This window comes from Ictalurus furcatus, chromosome 29 (assembly GCF_023375685.1).
Source record: "Ictalurus furcatus strain D&B chromosome 29, Billie_1.0, whole genome shotgun sequence".
NCBI lineage: Eukaryota > Metazoa > Chordata > Actinopteri > Siluriformes > Ictaluridae > Ictalurus > Ictalurus furcatus.
In genome coordinates, this window is record NC_071283.1 from 15072127 (window position 1) to 15093559 (window position 21433).

General features: G+C 40.2%; 1 protein-coding gene across 1 annotated transcript in view; it reads left to right on the forward strand.

Moving 5' to 3' along the window:
• ctnna2 (catenin (cadherin-associated protein), alpha 2) overlaps positions 1 to 21433 on the forward strand; it is a 293809-nt gene that overhangs the window by 66632 nt on the left and 205744 nt on the right. The window contains exon 7 of the mRNA XM_053619170.1: positions 3409 to 3612. Coding sequence (XP_053475145.1) covers positions 3409 to 3612 — 204 coding nt within the window. The remainder of the gene's footprint in view (positions 1 to 3408; positions 3613 to 21433) is intronic.

The window sequence follows — 21433 nt, forward strand, 5'->3', positions numbered from 1 at the left end:
GAAGCGTAATATCATCATAAATGTATGATGCTGAATCGGAAATGATTATATTGCTAATATCCCAATTTTTATTCCTAGACATCCAGCTAGGCTAGTTAGTTAGCTGATACTAGCTAGGACTGGTAAAGGTGTTGTTATAGTTAGTGTGTGTGGTTACTATATATATACATATATATATAAATTCTAACTGGAAATATTCCTCCAGTTCCACTTGAAGCGCTACACGAGAGCAGGGTCGTACTCTGAGCCCTGACCAGATTCCTCTCTCTGACAGCGCTGCTGAATATTGCAGGAAGCAGCTGAGAGAGAGCATGAGGAAATATGTGCAGGGTGTAGACGTCTGCCGAGAGCGAGAGCAGTGCAGCCGAGTCGCCGCTCGCCACAAATCAGCCGCCAATGAACCGTAATGAACACGGCACAAGCTGTAAAGAGAAGAAATTATATATAATAATAATCAATAAACAAACACAACATGCTAAGCTTCTGGCTCGGGCTCGGCTCGGCTCTTACGTGCGTGTCTACTGTATCTGTAATACTTTCAGATCTGCTTCTCTGATCGTACATTACTTCTGATTAGCTGATGTTTTTTTTTCCCCTCGCAGTGACTCAGACGTACAGAGCCCACGCTCAGCTCGCACCGCTCAAACCTTTCAGCCGTCTGATTTCATGATTTTAAGGCGTCGCGTAAGCCGTGGCCGTGTGGAGGTGGAGGACTGAGCGTGGGGAGGGTGCGGAAAAGCGTCTCGTCCGTTCTGGCAGACGTTAAAAAAGAGAAGGTTATAATCACAGTTCCGTTATTTACTCTGCAAAACTCGCCAAAACATCTCGCATGTAGACGCGACGACGGAATATTTCTCATGAAGAGATTATTATAAATTCTTATAAATAACCGTGTTTGAATTGGTCATATTTGTTTGTTTGTTTGTTTGTTTGTTTGTTGCGTTTATTTCTTTAAAGAAACCATGTAGTTTTGGAAGAAACTTAAAATGCATCTAGAAACGAGTTCATGTAATTATCTCATAATAAGAAAGAGTTTATAGTTACACCTACGTTCCGAATATTTTCACTCAGTAATATTAGATGATATTTATTTTATGGTATATGTCTAATTTCATTCACAATTTCTTCCCACTGCTTTCCGGCGTTTATTTCGTGAAAGAAACAAAACGATCAGAGAGCGCGTTCGAGAGAAGACGACTTCAAATGAGTAAATACGCTACGGAAATAAATACACATCTAGGAATGGGTTTAATATGGACGTATTTAATATTTATGCTGAATATGTTTCCTCTCACTAATATATCCTTTATGTTATGTGACAGTAATGGATAATATATAATACATTTTTATGACCTACTTTAGATCTGTCGTATTTGATTGTGTTTTAGGTTTTGAATGGGTTTGAATATTTATAAACGTATTCAAGTATATTTTTAAGACGGAAATAAAATGCTGTCGTTTTCTTAAGAAAAGAAATACAGTGTTACAGTAAAACAGGAGCAGTTCAAATCACAGAACACACAATGCTTCAGATAGTCATTTCACAGAAGAAAGACTGAAAGAAAGAAAGAAAGACAAAAGGAATGAAAGAAGACAGACAGACATAAGTAAAGAAAGAAAGAAAGAAAGACAAAAGGAATGAAAGACAGGCAGGCAGTCAGACAGAAGGAAAGAAAGAAAGACAGACTGAAAGAAAGAAAGACAAAAGGAATGAAAAAAGACAGGCAGACAGACAGAAGGAAATAAATAAAGACAGACAGAAAGAAAAAAGAAAGAAATAGAAAAAGAAAGACAAAAGTAATAAAAGAAAGATAGACAGTAGTAAAGAAAGACAGACAGAAGGAAAGAAAGAAAGACAGACAGACAGACAGAAGGAAAGAAAGAGGCAGACTGAAAGAAAGACAGAAAGAAAGACAGACAGAAAGAAAAGAAAGAAAGAGAAAAAGAAAGACAAAAGGAATGAAATAAAGACAGACAGAAGTAAATAAATAAAGACAGACTGAAAGAAAGACAGACAGACAGAAAGACAGACTGAAAGAAAGACAGACAGACAGAAAGACAGACTGAAAGAAAGAAACACAGAAAGAAAGACAGACAGACTGAAAGAACGACAGACAGAAAGAAAGAAAGACAGACTGAAAGAAAAAAGAAAGAAAGAGAAAAAGAAAAACAAAAGGAATAAAAGAAAGAGAGACAGAAGTAAAGAAAGAAAGACAGACTGAAAGAAAGAAAGACAGACAGACAGAAGGAAAGAAAGAGACAGACTGAAAGAAAGACAGAAAGAAAGACAGACAGAAAGAAAGAGAAAAAGAAAGACAAAAGGAATTAAATAAAGACAGACAGAAAGTAAGACAGACAGACTGAAAGAAAAAAGAAAGAAAGAGAAAAAGAAAAACAAAAAGGAATAAAAGAAAGAGAGACAGAAGTAAAGAAAGAAAGACAGACTGAAAGACAGACAGACAGACAGACAGAACGTAAGACAGACAGATAGACAGATTACTGCGGATCATCCACTAAGTTTCCACCAGACACACATTTTTAACTCGCACTCCCCCCTCCCCCCCTCCCCCTCCCCCGGCCCCCCTCCCAATCCTGCTGCTCTTCAAACTGCTGTGGACGGCATATTTAAATTTCAGCGCAATAAAACAATATCACTACCATCAGTATGGTAATTCTCTCAGCCTCTCAGTATCGAACATAAAATCCTCTATTTTGGGGCAAACTTTAAAACAGTAAAATCATGAGGGCCCTGGAGTCTGTGTTCTGCTCTTAATGGGGCTATTAAATCACACAACCGAGGCCTCGGAGCTCGCCTTGAAGGTCACTGTTCTCTTTACTCAGCCTCCAGAACATTGAGCTCGGAACCGTAAGCCGCCGTGCCAGAAAACCTCGACCCTCGCCTCCACCGCCCGCCGCCCGCTGCTCGCCGCCTTCACCTCACGCCTCATCACACATCACACCGGGTTTTATTCCTGCACCCGGATTACAGATGATGAGTGTGAAGTCTGAGAGATGATTTTAATCAGATTTATTAATGCAGGTTTTAGGCAAGAGCAAATCTGGCAAAGACCGGTGAGACTTTTACACTTTTATTAGACGTGCACGAATTCATGAAATTTCTGAAAAGGAGGATAAACTAAGCATTAGAGTCTAGACCTCATCGTATATCACAGATTATATGCAAACCTACACAGATTCATTGCCAGGGTGTCACGTGTAGCGCATCATACTAATGTTTTAGAGACAATTAATAACAAAGATATTCTGAGGATTGAGATCGGACCTGAACTTGAAGAATTCAATGTACTTTAACGTTAAAAAAACAAACACACAATGTTTATCGCGACGTTTTCCCGAATCCTTTAAGCTATGTTTACAAGACTAACCTTTTCCGTCTCGTTCTTTCAGAATAAAATCATCCTGGACCCACTGACGTTCAGCGAGGCTCGTTTCCGACCTTCTCTGGAGGAGCGTCTGGAGAGCATCATCAGCGGCGCCGCCCTCATGGCCGACTCGTCGTGCACACGCGACGACCGCCGCGAACGCATCGTGGCCGAGTGCAACGCCGTCCGTCAGGCGCTGCAAGACCTGCTGAGCGAGTACATGAACAACGTGAGTGTGTTGCGTTTTTTTTTCCCCAGCGTTCATTGTAAACAGAATCTTAAATAATTATAAACGCACACTGCTGAGATAACGGATCATTTCACGAGGGTGAGTCGGATCAACTTCGGGACAATAACGTCTGATTGTGTGATTTCTGCTTAGCTTTAAGCCCTTAGCAGATGTTCTAATGTTGACCCAGTTCGTAGCAGGAAGTGGCTTCGAGACGGTGTGATGATCAGAGCTCTCTGTCCATGAAGGGAATTGAGGGGATTTTTAATGCACCCTCTTCTTATTCAATTAGCTTCTCGGTGGAATTGGGACACGGCAGCGGCAGTAAAGGTGAACCTTACATCTGCTCTCCACTTAGCCGCTCTTGTAGAATTCGTTCTGGGTGGCTGAGGACGTTGTCTCTAACGACCTCACGTCTTTCATAATGCTCGTTTTCGCTCGGTGTTTTGCAGGAATAAAACGGATGGGGCTTTGTGCTCTAAATTGGCACAAAAATGTATTTTTATCTGTAGGGAATCATGCTAGTCTTAGAGATCCTGTTATAGGCGTTGGTTTGCTCCATTCACGCCAAACAAGATAAACAAATCAAACAAATCATGCTTTTGGCTTTATCAAATACCCCATGGCATTTATCTGAGAGCCCTAGATATGGAACAGAGGACACACTATTGATAGTAGCACTCCAGCGGAACATATTTGCTGGAATTGCATCGATTTTTGCTGATTTGTTGTTACACTTAGCTTCTTTTAAAGTGATTCTATCATTCTGGCTATATTCAATAAACTCGCTAGTCTTTTAAGCTTAATTAAGCAAGCTAGCATAGCTATCTAACGTTTCCCTGCAGAAAAAAAAGCAAACCAAACAAACAATAGAAACCATCGAATAAATTCTAATGGTTTCCACTACAAATACCATTACAAACCATCAGCTAACTATTAAAACCATCACCATTACTGGTCCGTAATGATATCCACTAGACATGTCACCAATAGAAGGCAACAAGTTACCAGTTACAAGACCCAGTTTCCGTTAAAACCAATAAAGTTCCCATTATAACCATTAAAACCATTACAAATTCTATGAGGGTTTCTATTATGTTTGTATGTATATTTATTTTTTTTAATAGCAGGGTTGGCTAGCTACAGTAACTTTTGGTGAGCTAATAATTGTGTAGGTGAAACACAATGGATGAACATGCTCATTTTAATTAGTTTAATAACTTTTTAGAATTAGCTAACTAACACTTGCAGTAAAACAACAACAAAAAAAGACCAGCTAAGTTGTCTAATTTAGCTGAGAGTAATGCTACACAATATCTGCACATCAGTTACTTTTTAAATCTAATCATTATATCCGGATCAGATTACTGCTAACTTGCTCAAATGAACATCAAATAAATATGCTAATGTTTGCTGAGCAAGTGAACCTATTAGAATCAACATTAGCAGCCAGTAGCGGTTACTTTCATAAAACACTTACACGAAAAGTCGTGCACTTGAATTGATCGCTGCAGGAAAAGAAATTATGTTTTGACGTTTTTCGGATATTTATTTCCGATGTTACATGATACAAGAAAACTGTCTGATTTTTATGAATGTATTTATTTATTTATTTACAATGTTTCTGTGCTACATTTTCATTTTAAATGAGTGAAAGTCTTTAGCATCGGATGAGAAAATATACAAAATGTCGCCTAAAGGCATGAGGGCATTAAATACGTTTTAATTATTTACTAAAAAGATTTTTTTTTTTAAATGAATCATTTCCTGTTCTGTATAATTTGAGTTCGAGGCTTGTCAGTCAGCATCGCAGTATCATAAATATAGAAAATAAATCTTTCTTGACGTCATGGTTACGCCGACTTGAGCACAGGAATACGATTCCCATCAGCCATTGCACCTCACAGGATCGTCTCACATGACTGTTTCACGTGACCTGATTGACGTTTTTGGTTTAACGAGCTCTCGTGTTCGAGTCACGTCTTGTCTAGCGTTTCGTTTCTGTTCGTTGTCGGTTGCACCGTCTGGTCGGTGTTTGTCTCTTGCCACGAGTTCATAGTTCATCTCTTGTTTTCTAAGGTTTATGTTCTCTGTCTGGTTCCTGTATATGTCTTCGCCTCGCAAAACGTGACATGTGAATTTGAATATTCCATACACGTCACGGTGGCGAATGCGTTCAGGTCGCAGGGTTGAGTTTTGGTTTTATTTTTTATCTGTGGGCAATAATTGGTTGTACGGCGCGTAGAGCGTAGACGTGTATACATCACTACTGTGATTAGCGCTCAGTGCTATAATAATAAACACAGTGCAGCACAATGCCGGTACTTTTTACACTCTAGTAAAATATTTATTTCAATACAATAAGCATAATGACTACAATAAAACGGCAAGTAATTGGATAATGTTAATGGTTCACGTTTCATGTAAATACTGCAACACAACAGTGTGCACTTAAACATCTAATGGAGGCCTATTTATATAAAAGTACAACTGATTATGCTGAGTTTCGGATTTTTCCTTTTAATGGCCTTGTATTCGAATTCGAATTGGATTTGTAAGTCTGCTACTAAAACAGCTTAAGGACATCCTCAACCTTCATACCATTTAAGCACTGATAAAAATCTGCCCGGCCACCCATCATGGTCTTTCACTGTGTCTTTGTTTGTCCCGGAGCGGCAGTTCTCCGTCTTGGCGGCTCAGCGAACTCAAGATGCTTCATTAGTTCGAGGAGCTGCACTTTGGGAGCTGCAGCTATGAGACCGAGCAGTGCCTGTGGCCATCCAAGCACAAGAGTGAAATGAATAAATATGAAAAAGTAGGCGAGGAGGAATGGAAAAAGTTTTGGTTGGAGGATGTGGCTTAAAATATTGCTACCATGTCGGGATTAGGTGGAAAAGGAAAAGCAAAAATAAGTGTTATGTAGAAACAAACGGAAAGATATGCGATAAATGTTCAGCAGTGACGCATTTGTTTAATTTATTGTTGAATAAATGTTCAGGGGCTATGCAATGCCCTTTCATAATCTATAGTGTTTGAGATTAAAAACTTCTAGTATCTCAAAGTAAGTAGATTTTACTAGCCGAAAGTACAGACAGTAACCCAAGGTCAAGCTCAAACCAAAGACCCAGGAGCTGTGACACAGCAGTTCTACCTGCTTTTTGGAAAGTTCTTTAAGTAGTCAAGAGCCATATCCATTGTTCCCAGGGAGTCAGCTAACGTGGGAAGCATCCACACCCAGCCCGGTTCTGTCGCATCTCTATCACTCTTGAGCTCATTCAGGGTTTGTGGTAATGGTGTCGGGCTTTACGCATGCAGTTATACTTTTGTTAAATTAGCAGTACCCCTATTATGCCATAACCTGCACTAGTGCTTGGATTTGAATCTGAATGCATTAGTATGCAGAGTCTGAGCGTATGCTTTCATTGGTATTCTTGACAGCAGGTTTGCAAAAGGTGAAATTGTTTGAAACTACTATAGACAAACAAATCATTTAGTGTGGGTACAAATGGAGCAATCTGCCCGGTGTCCCTGTTTGAATATTGAGATCGGAGTAGTCTGCATCCATGACTAATGAAATGAGAGGTGGAGGAAGTCGAACAAATACAGGGCTCAGAAGTGTGTTGTTTATCAGTCAGTGTGTGTGGGATTTAGCTCCCTAATCTCTGAGAGTAGGCCATTGTAAAATAGGATAAAGCTTCATTAAGAACACAGAACTAAATTACTGTTAGACGTAACTAAGCATTAAAGCCCAACTTTTTAATAAAAAGCCAATGCAGATCTTTGTGCTATACCTCATGTGCCAATTTATCTTCTGTCTATTAGAAGATATTATGCATGCATCACTTCTCTTCTATCTGGAAAGCTATTGGGGAAAACTGCAAATTACAGTCAGTAACTGAGGCGCCAAAAATGCTAAAAAGAAGAAGCCAGAGAACAACAATAACAACAACAACAACAACAACAACAACAACAACAACAAAACCCCACAAAATCCCTGTATTTAATAATAAGTAGCACTGACTCAAGTGACTACAATCCCACTTTCGTGAATTCACAGGTCAACTTGACAACTTTCACGTCCCACATCCTTCGTCCGTTTGGTGAATTGGCCGTTCTACCGAGTGAATCGTATTAGCATTTGGTTTGGCCACTGGGTTAGCTGAAAAAGCAGAAAATCTTTTCGAAAGAATAAGTAGTTTAGACTAATAAGACAATCTTACTGCACTGTTACCATCTTTACTCTCTTACTGTCCGCGTTGTACTGAATCTTCAGCCCACACACACATCCACTTCCTCCACTTGCTCCACTCTGCTTGGCTCCTCCCCCCAGTGCATGGTGATATGGGTGAAAGATTAATCAATGTTCTAGCCAGTAATAAATTAGATTCAAGTGACAAGCAAATGTCTATAACTGTCTACTGGGGTGGTGACCGGTGATTGGTGACCGAGGCCCGTGTTCCCAACCTGCAGCTAAATCATCAGGATCGGCTGATTTAGTTACGGAGGCCTGGACACACTGATCTATCAATCGACCAGCCTCAGTCATGCATTGCTGTCTGGGTCAAAGGAGATTAGCTGGGTGGCTGAAGGAGGTGAGGGAGATCCAGAGGTTCAGGGGGTGGGGGGTGGTTGACCCCTGGACTGAGGAGTTCACACTTTGAAGTTTCTTCTGCTCTTGATGTTGCCGAACAACTTTTTGAATAAATTTATCTCTGCTAACAGATGTACAATGCCTTCCACTAATATTGGCACCCTTGGTAAATATGAGCAAAGAATGCTGTGAAAAATTGTCTTTATTATTTAACCTTTTGATCTTTTGTTCAAATAATTCACAAAAATACTCTGCTCTCATGGATATCGAACAATTGCAAACAAAACACAGGTTTATCAAAAATATATCTTTGTTAAATTTAGGTGTGCAACAATTATTGGCACCCTTTTAGCACCAATTTTTCACAGCCTTCTTTGCGCATATTCTCCAAGGGTGCCAATATTAGTGGAGGGCACCGTATACCATATGATCAAAGCCACTCGGGTATCTGGTGGTATAGCAGAGCCAGTCAAGCATGTCCACTAAATTTAATTTTACGAAGTGGAATGAATAGGATCTCAGGTTTTGTGGGTTTTCTGCCATCTTGCCCGAGGAGAGTTAATAAGAACCTGAGATGATACAGCTGTTGCTGGTGTATGCTTACCCATAATGCCTCACAGGAGCTTAGACCCTTTGAAGTGCTGCCTCGCCTTGAGTCAGAAACGATCTCAACAGACAATCATGTTCAGAGACAGTGTCCATAAGAATGGATCTTTCATATGGGCGAAATCCCTAAATCAGGTAAATACCTAGAGACACACCAATCCTCTGTTAAATTGTGTTTGAAGCATGTCTCTTCTGAGTTCTTACTCTCCATGCTCTCCTCTAGTTCCTGCCTGCAGTATCCTGATCATTCCCCCAGCAGTCTGCTGAATTGCTTTCCTTTTTTTCCTTCTCCAAGACACTAAAGAGCTGACGCTCCCTATAAGATCTTGACTGAGCTAACCATTTCAGAGACACATTTGGCACCTTGTGTGGCTCAATTACTTTTATTTTAAGAGGAAAACGTAGTGTGGCAGTCAGCAGGGAGGCTAGACCCCTTACTGGGAGTTACATCTGCTCCAGATGACACCAGACAAAGATTAGTGGAGCTTTAATGTAACTTTTACATTGTACCCATTTTTTCCTGCACTCGCTCTTTCTTTTTCTCCCCTCTCTTTGTCTTATTTGAATCAAGGTGTCTGCTCCACTGCTCTTGGATTTGTTGTCTTTTTTCATTTTTGGACAGATTGCATCAGAAAGTGACATGGGTAAAAGACATAGGTAAAAGACAGTGAGATGTTTTTAGTGCTCAGCCAATCAAGCAGCACACATTTCCGATAATTAAGTTCTCTCTTGTGGTATTGCTGGGTATTAAACAAGCACCATGTCGGCTTCAAACCGACCTTGATGTTAGGTCTTTTGATGTTAGGTATTTTATGATCCAGGCAAAAAGTTTGCGCAATCATGTCCATGAAAGACATTGTTTGAGCTATGTGAACATTGTGTGGGTGTATAGTGACAGGTAGAGAAGGGTTGTGTTTGCACTGTGTGGCATTCAGCATGCAGCAGCAGTTGGCCCCGTTATTTGATAATGATCCATCTAGTTGTAGCTGGTTCACTGACTCTGATCAAGTTGCCCATTGGCTCTGCTTAGTACATTGAGCTTGGTCTCATGGGGGTCTATCCCCATGTGCTTGATGTCACCTGTGAACTTTTTAGAAGGTGCGGTTTAGATACATGTCATCCCATGGCCAAAGACTAGTTTCAAACCTAGGCCATTACACATTATACTGAGTCTACCACATGCGTAGACTTCAGGTCAGAGTCTGTAGCATGTGCAGTACTGCTAACCAGCATGCTCACAGGCATTTATTCATGCATACCTGTAAATACACATGCTGACCTCTGGTGAAAAGTGTTCTGTGGTTCAAAACAATCAAGAACAACAGGGTTGTTGCTTGCTTGTGTTTTCTCATTACTTCCAACCTAATGCTTTGATTTCATCTGAGAGCATGCTGCTTGCTTTGTCAGTGTTTTCCCTTTGCAATAAGTAGCAATTTTTTTCTGCCCAACCATCCGCCAATCTTTAAATAATTGCCCCCACTGTGGTCTATGGGGTTTTCAAAGTTTTCACAGAAGAGTTCGTCACTCAAACCTTCTTTGTGCCCACTTTTTTCAGGTCTCGTTCTCTTCCTCCTTGCTACCCAGCTCCTTGTAGAATCAGCATGTCTGCTTGCAAAACAGGGCATGTTGGATGATCCATCACCAACTTCCCCCATGGTGCCTCTCACCCTCCCTTCCATCTGTCAGTTTCCTAAAGCTGCCTACCACCGTGCTTCTGTTTTGCTCCACCAAGGAGAGATGCTCTTGCCAAATGGCACACAATTCCCTCTTACTCTACTGCATATTCCCAATCCATTCCTCACACCCATTTTAGCATGACCAGCCATGCACACCCTCTGCTAGACTGCCATCCATGCTGTTTCAGCACCACCTCACTGAGCTTGAGGATTGCCCAAGAAAAACCTGGTAGACCCTAGGATTGACATAGGATACCAGTGCAATGCTTGGAAAATTGTGTTTCTCCTCCATTGTATAGTGATCTATCCCCCCTCAAGAATTACAGTAAAGCATGTTATTGAAATACAGGGTGTAATAACATAATAAGTATATGGAGATTCTGCGCTGTAGCTACTTAAACAAATATACCAAAGTTGTGTTGTTTACGATTTTATTCACTGGTGGATCATAATTCTAAGATATAAAAACCTCAGATTTCAAAAGGTTTCTCTGACCACCATGACAGAGGGCAGAATTTGAAGAATAATTTCCATCCTCATGTTCAGGGATCTTCACTGATCCACATGTTGCCTTAGACAGCTGTATCTTTTGAGCTCCTTCTAACTCCTCCACCGTCACCTGCCTGATAATGAGAGGTGAAAAGTCCAGAAATATCTGTCATTGAGGCACAATTTGTAGCCAGGTAGTTCTTTGCCCTGTTTCAGTAATCCCTAAAGGAAAGCAACAGCCAAGACTCGTATATGTATAATACTGGACATACGTTGGAGTACTTTCCAAAACTTCCCATGAGGCAATGTTTCTGCTGGTAATGTGTAATAATCTGTACTTTTTTTTTCATTGGCAATCACATTGAATTCCTCCTCATCCATATCAACTGACAGATGTAATGCCAGTAATGGTAGAAAAGGGTGAATTAAAGGGTCGGGAACGAGAAAATGAATATACTATTGCCATAGTTAATTTGTTCCCCTTGCAAGATATTTCAACAAGGGCCGGAGCCGGAGTGGAGTTTATAATTCCCCGGTCCTTTCATTAATTTGCTCTCCATATTAGCTGCCTGCAGTAGAGAGAAAAATAAAATGAGGCCCAGACTCGTGATAAATCACAACATGGGCATGTTGCCTGAGCCGCTGCTTTATTATCACACATCGATGAAAGAGAAAACTGCAATCATGGAAGGGTATCTACACACTCAGAGAAAGTCAGACAGAGATGTGTATGAAAATGCATGATTAATCAGCTGCATTTCAGCTTCATTTGATGTAAGACGCCGCCACCTCATTATAGCGCTCATATTATGGCAGCAATTCTTTTGTCTTGTTGACTCCTGAGCATTTGTGCGTGAATGTGGAGAGCAGAACGGTCCCAAGCTCATTTGGAGTTACCAGTACCATATTGTGTTGAGTCGAGCTGAGATGACTTGATGATCATGAGAGCTGGGAGAACACCCCGCACCCCCCCACCCCCTTCCTCAGCAGTTCCATTAATATCTATTAAATGTATGATGATCTAGTTGTACAAGATGTGCAATGATGTGCGTTTAACAGGAACAAAGAGCTGTTTAAGAGATTACTATGGCTTAGTTTCTCCCCAGTGTCACCTTCACAGAGGCTGGGGAATACGCATCTTTTATGCCCTATTAACAGCTTTTAAAACCTTGCCACTTTTAAAAAAAACTATCTGTACAATACGTTTTATTTTCTTTGGGCATTCGACAGTAATGGTTGTTAACCAGTACCACAAAAACAAGGGTTTTTTTCCCCACTATTTAATACCTTTTAACCTCAAAATGCCTCCAAATCCCAAAAAGTTATTACTGATTCTGATCTCCAAATAGACAATAATGTGAGACAAAAAAACAAACGAACAACGTATATGACTATCGACTAATATGCTGAAATATCGTTAGGTACTTGTTAGACTTAACATGACTTTTTGCCACTATTACAGTAGATGGCTCGCCTCCCGTTTACATACATTTGGGTTAATTTAGTTTAATTCATTCAGAAATCCTTTAAACCTGGTGGCTAGGTCTTAGCAAAGGAAAAGAACATGTAGCTGGAGTAGCATAACTACAGTATACTGCCTGTGGTGTAAACATTCTGTTGACAGATTCTCAGAATGAAGAAGGAATACGATGTCCTGCAGAGCCATTTTTGCATCTTTTATCTTTTGATATTTTCAGTCAGATTCTTATTCTATGGGTCATTTAATTAGAGAAGGAAAAAAGATGCCTCGTCGGCAAGCAGAGATGGCCAGAGCCAATTAGGACTGTTTCGAAGTGTGGGTGGAGGAAGACGAATGCAAGCATGCTAGATTGGCACAAGCTATGTACTTGTTTTAACACACACCTCCATTAGCATGCTGAAACACTCGTGCTTCTTCAAGAAGATCTAGCCAAGGAATTGAATTTGGGTGTTTTAAACAACACTAATTAATAGATGAGAGGGAATTAACCAATGAAATATTAGTGTAATAAAGGGACACGATGATAATTTGTCTGTATTTTATAGAGCGCTGTCTAGATTTTATTTTACATCAATTAATTGGTTTTACTCCGTATCTTTCAGGCAAGATGAGCGGTTACTAATGAGAGATGGAGGGGAAGGGGGCAGGGCTTCCAGGGACATTTAGTTGGATATCGGGGATTTGGAGACTTGTCCAAGTACGCAACTGTCAGGTCATTCCGGATTCATATGTTGATTAGCTCAACTGATGTTTAATTGCACTCAAGGGGTTGGCGGGGGAAGGGGGGGGTGGTGGAAGATTGGACTTTTGGGGTAGTTGTGACGTTCTTATGCAAAATATGCACAAGTTTTGCAGGGGTTTTGCTTATGGCATAGTTAAATCCATCCAACCATCCATTTTCTGTACTGCTTGTCCAACACGGGGTCACAGGGAGCCTGGAGCCTATCCCAGCAAACTTGGAGCACAAGGCAGGGGACATCCTAGTCAAGGTGCCAATGCATAATTAAATAATTTTCAGTCTTTTCTGCAGTTTGTAAACAGTTGGCGTTTAGATGAGTCTGGTTAGTTTGGACCTTTTGGGACCTGATGTATCATCGGACCGCCGTTAATGTATGATCTGCCAGGTTTAACTGATTCTACATCCTGAACACACACGTCCGTATACACATTGTGCTTAAAAACGTATATGAAATCTTCACTGTTATATATTGTGTAATTCACAGACTTGAATTCTAGGCTTCATGTATCTTTCATGAAAAAAAAGGAAGTGCAGGGAGGTTGATAATGAACTTAACCGTGCAAATTATTGCACAGACATTGTATTTTAACTTCTTCTCCCATTCAATCGATCTTCTCCCAAGTTCATCTCGTATAGCTAATTTTTCATACACAGGTGTAGTGTTGGATTCTTCAATACCGAGCGAGCAAGAGTCATCGTCTCTGCCTCGGTGGACGCTAAATGAATTTCCTACTCTATCTGGCACAATTGATTGTAAGCGTTTTATTACACAAATTGACCAAAATTCAATAGCTGTGGTTATAGGACTCGGCTCATTGAAATCTACTGACATCTGACTCGATGAACAGAACCCCCTCTTCATTTCCCAGTCCCAATACAAATGTCAATCTGTTGCAGTCAAACCTCCACTTATACGCAATGGATGACACAGTGTCCTATTTTATCGGACATGTAGGCTACCGAGAAACCCATTTGTCAGTGTCTACTGATCCTCTTTCAGCCAATGACACACTGAACACGAGCATGCCGTCTTGATGACCAGTTAAAATCACTGCACAAGGAAATTTCAGAACCACTTCCAGATGACCTGTTACTGTACCACATGTCACGTCGCAGCAAGGAATCTCTTACAGTAAGTCACAACGAGTGTTCAACTTGTCAGAATCCGTCGCAAAGCCTTGTCCTCTCAGTCCGAAACCCTGTTTCCTTGCTAACGTTGACGATTATGGAAATCGGGTGGATGTTTAAGTGTTTTCCTCTGATAGATCTACTTACCTCTATATTTCTTATATTTTCCCTCTGATTCTCTCCCTACTTCCATCCCTTTCTCTCGATTGTGCGTTGTGTTATTTTGGAGACCACAGCAATTATAAAGATAAAGCACCTTCAACCATCTTCTCCTCATGCAGTTAAACAAATAACTATCCCACTGGGCCTGAAGTAAAGACATCAGTCAAGCAAGATTGAACTTATCTTCATCTGATAGAGAGTAAAAATAATCCCAGACTAGCGACAAGCCAGGGGTTCGTTTTAGGCTACTGCTGTTTGTCACTGGGGTGGTACCATCTTATACGTATTTTTACTTAGAGGAGGGTATGGGTAGATTAGGGTACCAGGGGGGAAACAGTACCTCTAAAGGGTTCCCTGTAGGGTTCTTTGGGTTTGTCCCTGCGTTACAGCAGTACATTGTATAGTCCAATTTTGCAAGAGTAGAGAGATTGGTATATTAGGTAAAGAGCGATGGTTGATTTGATGGTCTTTTGTACCTGTTCTCCAGATTAGGCCTATCAACTCAGATATCCAGTGGTGAGTCCGTCATTTTGTCAGTTTCATACTTGAATCTCATATAAGCACTGCCGAATTGAAACCTATGACCTGAAAGCAACCGAGACCAAATTATTTGAGGAAGCCGAGTGCACAATATGCCTCGCAAAGTTTAGCTTGACATTTTGGTGAAAAGAAAGTGAAGATTTTCTTGTCGTTAACTGCTTCTCCAGCTCTTTTACTTTCGCAAACACACTTTCTCTTCTTCTCGTGCTGCTTTCTTCACCTCCAGGGGTTCTACCTCTTGTTCCTCCGTTGTCATGAAGAGGTGAGACTTTGACCTTAAATCTTCACGGCCTGTCAGCAGCTCCTAACTTGGCCTGGCGGGTTATCAATAATGTCTGGCCCGGAGTTGGCATGCTGATAGCCAGCTTGGCACGGCATAAACCCTGCAAGGTCCTCGGAGTGGTTATTAATGAGATTAGGTTGAGTGGGCAGGGGTATATGTAAGATCGTAGAGGAGAGGAAGAATCAGGACGGGATGGAGTAGATGCAAATTTTTCCTTTTAGTTGCACACAGGCCAGACTGTTTTGGTCAGTTTCCAAGGACCCATTTACTTTTGCATACTCACCATTTTAATAACCACTAACTGCTTGAGAAATGCAAACTCTGCGGGGAGTCTGCATCAAGACTATTAGTGAACGCTGCTACAGCATCAATATTTGTACCCACATCCCTCATCCACCACTGGGATATTTTACCAAGTGCAGAGGCCTCTCATTAAAATGCACAGGAGGGAAATGATTTAACTACACCACCTTCTTTCCTCTCACTTTGTTCTGAGGGCCAAATCTCCTTCTGAGAATCACAGCAGCGGCATTGACACGCAAGGCTGAATTTGTGGTCTCGCTTGCTGGGCCTATTGACTAGACCCCTGTTATTCCCCTACTGCTCTTCACTGCTGCTTCATTAAAAGCTATAAGGCATTTGCATAGCTTCTTCAGTGCAGAACATTTCAGCATAGCACTGACTAAATGAGCATCACCGTGTAACTCTATGGTGTAGTGAGTGTGAATATGCAGAACCTTGTCTTGTTTTTAGCAGGTCCTTGAGACAAAAAGTGTGAACTGTATAATCGCAGACTTTTTCTCACATGAATTTGGACACATGCGTGCACCGTCATTTTGGGTTGCAGCATTTATTTGTAAAAGTAAGCCGATACACTGAGCAAAACTACAGAGCTGTAGCACTGCAGAAAAGCCATGCATCCTGGACATGTGAGCCGATTATCTAAAAGAGAATATAAAAGCTCTATAAGACATGATCCTATATAATTATCTTCTTTTATCCTTTCCGGTATTTCTGACCAATGATTGGAATAGTTTTGTGACTGTTTTCTCAGCCCTACATTCGCAACATTTTTATTTATTTATTTATTTATTTATTGCCTTTTCTTGTTTGTTTAAATAGGTATATTGCGAATCCAAACCAAACCGAATAGCAAACGAATAAAAACGTGTCAATTTCACTCTGATTCGGACTAATGGGCGTGCCCAATTTACACATATGTGAATTCACATGGTACAGGGTACAAATTGTGCTCTCTACCATTTACATTCACTGAGATCGTAATTGGAAAAAAAATACAAATAAATAAATGCCATTAGGCGACTGTGGACTTGTTTAATGAACTATAGCTACACTACCATGGCATTAAAGGTGGTAGAGAAACTTTATTCGCTGTAAGTTTTCAGTAACTAATTGTGTAGAACCATGTGAGTGTGTTAACTGTGTGTTATACTCTATTATAGTATTCCATGGCTGCAGCACAGTCCATAAATGCTGATGCCTAATGGTACTCTATTCTGGCCAGTGTGACAAAGTGGCTCTCATGATTATTTGATCTGATTCGTCATCAACGTGTTGGATTCTGCAGAACCTTATTTCTAATTGTCACGAGTTGTTTTAAGAACAAAGATGTAATTTGTGTTAAGCAGAAATTTTACAGACAATCCTGGTACTGGTATTGTTTTTATTTATTTATTTTTTAGTTTTGGCCTGTGCTGATCTCTGAATATTATATCGGCTGACGAGCTTCTATATACGGTGCGTAGATGAAATAATTGTAGTTTGTTCTTGTTTAAATGTGGAAGTGTATCTCAAGCAATTAGAATAAAGTGGACTGTTTGTGATTTATTTTTGTAGATGAGTGACAGCTCCAGAGGATTATAAGGATGTGAGAAACAATTGTTGTTGTAGGCGTATGGTTAATGAGGGGCAAAAATTTTTTAAAAAATCCTCATTGTCACAAAACAAATAGAAATATGTGTCGGAATCATCGGTAGATAAAGATAGAGTTACTGTATTCAGTGTGCTCGGCTAGCTATCCGTCTATCTATCTATCTATCTATCTATCTATCTATCTACATGATATACTTAACATGCTTCTGAGTATGTGTATATGTATGCAAATTTGATTCTGTGTGAATGAGTTTGTGTGTGTGTGTCTGACTTGCTTGCTAGTCAGCAGAGGCTTTTTATTTGTGCACTCAGTGGGCAAGCGATTCTCTAATTAAAACAATTAAGGGAAAAGCGGGAGAGCACTGCAGAACAGCACGCGTCAAGCACGGCCGCTCCGCACTGCCGAGATCACGCCTGTGGCACAGAGAGACGTCAGTGCTGTCAGAGCTAATCTGATTAAATGTTTATTGTTTCTTAATGGCTAATGAAAAGAAGGAAAATAAAGGACGGGTAAGTGGAGGGAGGTGGGGGATTTTTTTCTCCGTGTGGAAAAAAGGAAAAAGTATACTTAAAAATATAAAGTCGGTTCGGCGAGCTGGGCATTGTTCACACAGGAAAACAGTGCGTAGAGAAGCTCAGGAAAGTAAAACAGGACTAGACGAAAAGGGCCTTGAATATGTAACTATTTCATTGAGTTCGCTATTTATGTATCAAATAGATACTGCTGTAAAGGTAATAGTAAACAGGTAACTGAAACATCTGTATGATACTATTTTTTCGGCAACCTCAGCATTCTCCATTCTGATTATCCAGAAGGTGTTGATTAATTTTCTATAGCAGCAGCCATAAAAAGTACGTAATCTTTGTTATAGTGACATCTTCTGTAAGGAGAGAGTTTATTTAACATTTACGGAAGGAGTCTCCAGTGTAACAGTCAGAGGTACAGCATCTTCAAGACAGACGAGGTTTATGCTTGACTTCAAGAGAGAGGGGAAAAAAAGGTTTAAGCAGTTCATAGAGTAGCTGCTATAACGTAAGTGAGAACAGGAACTAACTTGTTTCACAGACTTTCCACAACGTTACATGTAACTAGAAACGGATAAAAAAAAGTAGGATGTGTGATTGTGTAATAAATAAAATATTGCCGGTTTGGCAAGTTGCTATGGTGTAAGGGGAAAAGAACAACTCTTTAGAACATGTTGTTATGGAAAAATAGCAACAGCATGGTGGCTCCATTTCCCATGTTTCCTCACTGCATGACATCATTTCCAGATTGGAGGCTGGAGAGGAAGAAAGAAAAAATCCACATCAGCCATATTTTTCCTGGAAGCTTCCAGAAGCAAGGGAATACTAGCTGAGATGGCACAGCTGTGCAGATGGTGGCCCAGACTAGCCAGTTTCATTTTTCACCCAGTAGAGGTTAATGCACATTAGCATCTGGGTGTGTGGAGGTTCAGGTATTCCCACAGGAAACTGCAAGCTGGCTACTTCCAGCATGCAATGCTCATTAATTGAGAATCAGCAAGGTGTGTGATGGGATTGGGATGGTGGGGTAGATCTTAACCAGGGGAAATAGGAATCTGGGAGTGTGTGGAGTGTATGTGGTCTCTAGATATTCATATACATGAAGACACCTTTAACAGATTACTACCACAGCGATTCGCCTTTTTAATCTGTTTAGTATTGCATTCAGTGTTGTAGAACATCTAAGTTAGTTCTCACTTATGTTACCAGCCTGTCTTTTCTCTCTCTGGGTACATTACACCACACCACATACTACTTCCTGTCAACTTCCTGTTGTAATATACAGTATATTAGCAGGTCATCCATATACTGTATAAAAGTGAAGTCTTGCCAACCGATATTCGCGTGAGTTGTAATTCTTGCTGTTTTTCTGACTGCTTTCAATTCAATTTTATTTGTACAGTGCTTTTAACACGACATTGTCTCAAAGCAGCTTTACAGAAACATATAAACACAGGATAGAGATTTTAAGCGTGTGAATTTATCCCTATTGGGCGAGCTGGTGGTGACGGTGGTGAGGAAAAATTCCCTGAGATGATATGACGAAGAAACCTTGAGAGGAACCAGACTCAGAAGGGAACCCGTCCTCATCTGGGTAACGACGGATAGTGTGAAAGTAAAAGAAAGTTCATTATGGTTTTGTTGAACTAACCACTGTTCACTAAAGGAGACCTGAGTGCAAAATTGTATGTGCTAATTGCAGTCCTAAGGCCATCGCTAAGGCAACCGTAGTTCCAGCACCACAGCGTAAATGTCCGTGTGAAATTAAGGTCCACATTTCCATGTCTTTGACCTACACTCGAGTTTAGATTATTCTTTCGATTACCGTTTTTTGCCTGATTTCGAAGTCGAACTTGAAGCTGATTACAATTTTGGATTTGGCAATAAACCTCACGAGTTCCCAACAATCTCATTTACATTAAAGTGACTATAGAAACAGTAACATATGAGAACGAGTGCATTAATAGAAACCTGCGATTAAATACAGGGCGTCCCAAAAGTCCCCATAACCTGTAAGAAGAGCTTTGACAAAAGAAGGACGTATTGAAATCATTCTCATGGCCGGATAGAGAAGCTGTCACAAGGTTGTGAAGGTCTTTAACAATAAACACGGCAAGCACACCACACACGACACTGCCGCCAAACTTGAACAAATTCAAAAAGACTGGAAGTGTCACGGACCGACCGAGAAGAAGCGGACGTCCACGAACATCCACTGACGAAGGCACAACTGACGTAGTGCTGATGTACATAGTCCTGTATGTATGGAGACTTTTAGGATGCCCTGTAGAATCTACAATCTTCTGACCCAGAATTTAACAGCACTGTGGTGTAATGGTTATTAATTGAGTACTTCTTCTAATGGCAGTTCATGGACGCGCTCCAGGGCTCTTTCAGCACAACATACTAACTGGAATTGCAAAATGCGGGAGCCTGATAGAACCATCACGTACAAGAAAACCCAAACATCACAATGAAACAGCATTCAGATCTGCTCATATATATATATATATATATATATATATATATATATATATATATATATATTTTTTTTTTTTTTTTTGGTATGACTCACTGCAGGATAATGCTAACCTCCAGCACTCAAAGTACATCTCAGGTATAGAGCAGGCAAGGTCTCTGTCTTTTCCATCATTTTGCACTCCATATTGCTTACATTCCTTGTAGAGTCAGCCTGACTCATCCTCTATTAAGCTCCTGGTCACACACACATATGCTGCATCTCCATGGCTATGAGACACATAACCAAAAAAAAAAAAAAAAACTAAAAAAATGATATTGACTAATATTTTGTTTATTTATTTTTTGTCTATCTATCTATCTATCTATCTATCTATCTATCTATCTATCTATCTATCTATTTATTTATTTATGCTAAATTAGCATGCACGACATTGGCTACCTTTATGGATGTGACATTCCAATTGCAATTTGCAAACGAGAACACACAACTGTTCTGAAGTATGGTATCTATTCCCATATTTCAGATAGCATACATTAAAAAAAAAAAAGAAAGAAATGTCAATTTGTAGGAACAACGTTGTACTGGATGGATAAATGAAACAATTTCCCATGCTGACAACATTATTTTTTCATGGGAAGGTTGACATTTGCATGAAATTGCCCCTCTGCACCCAGTACATGTTTGCTGCTAACCTTTAAGAGGATATGGAGTGGAAAGAAATTTTTTAGGCTTTTTATGAGGCAACTTAACTGATGGTGGAGGTGGATTCTTGCTGTGTATGCAACAAAGAATATATATATATATATATATATATATATATATATATATATATATATATATACAGCTTGGCCAAATCCTTTCCTATCGCTCTGGAAAACTGGATGATCAAGCTAATGATTATTCATTTGTTTCATTATAATATCCATCTCTTTACATGAGGAGTAAAACCAGATGTTTATAGAACATATGTGACATCTGAGAAAGGCTCTGGCTGTGTGGCTTATCTGAAATGGACACGATTAGGCAGAGATTTCAAGCTAGTCTGCTTTCGGATTTTCTTCGCTCTATGCAATAAGTGCAGTCTTACAGTAATTCCTCTCCTGTATAATTCGCATGTCCACATTTCGGTGTTTAAGGTGATCACACGAGACAGGACCGGTGCAATATCAGTGCCACCGTGGATCAGGTGACGTGGGCGAGTGTTTGTAGCTCGAACTGAGGCAAATG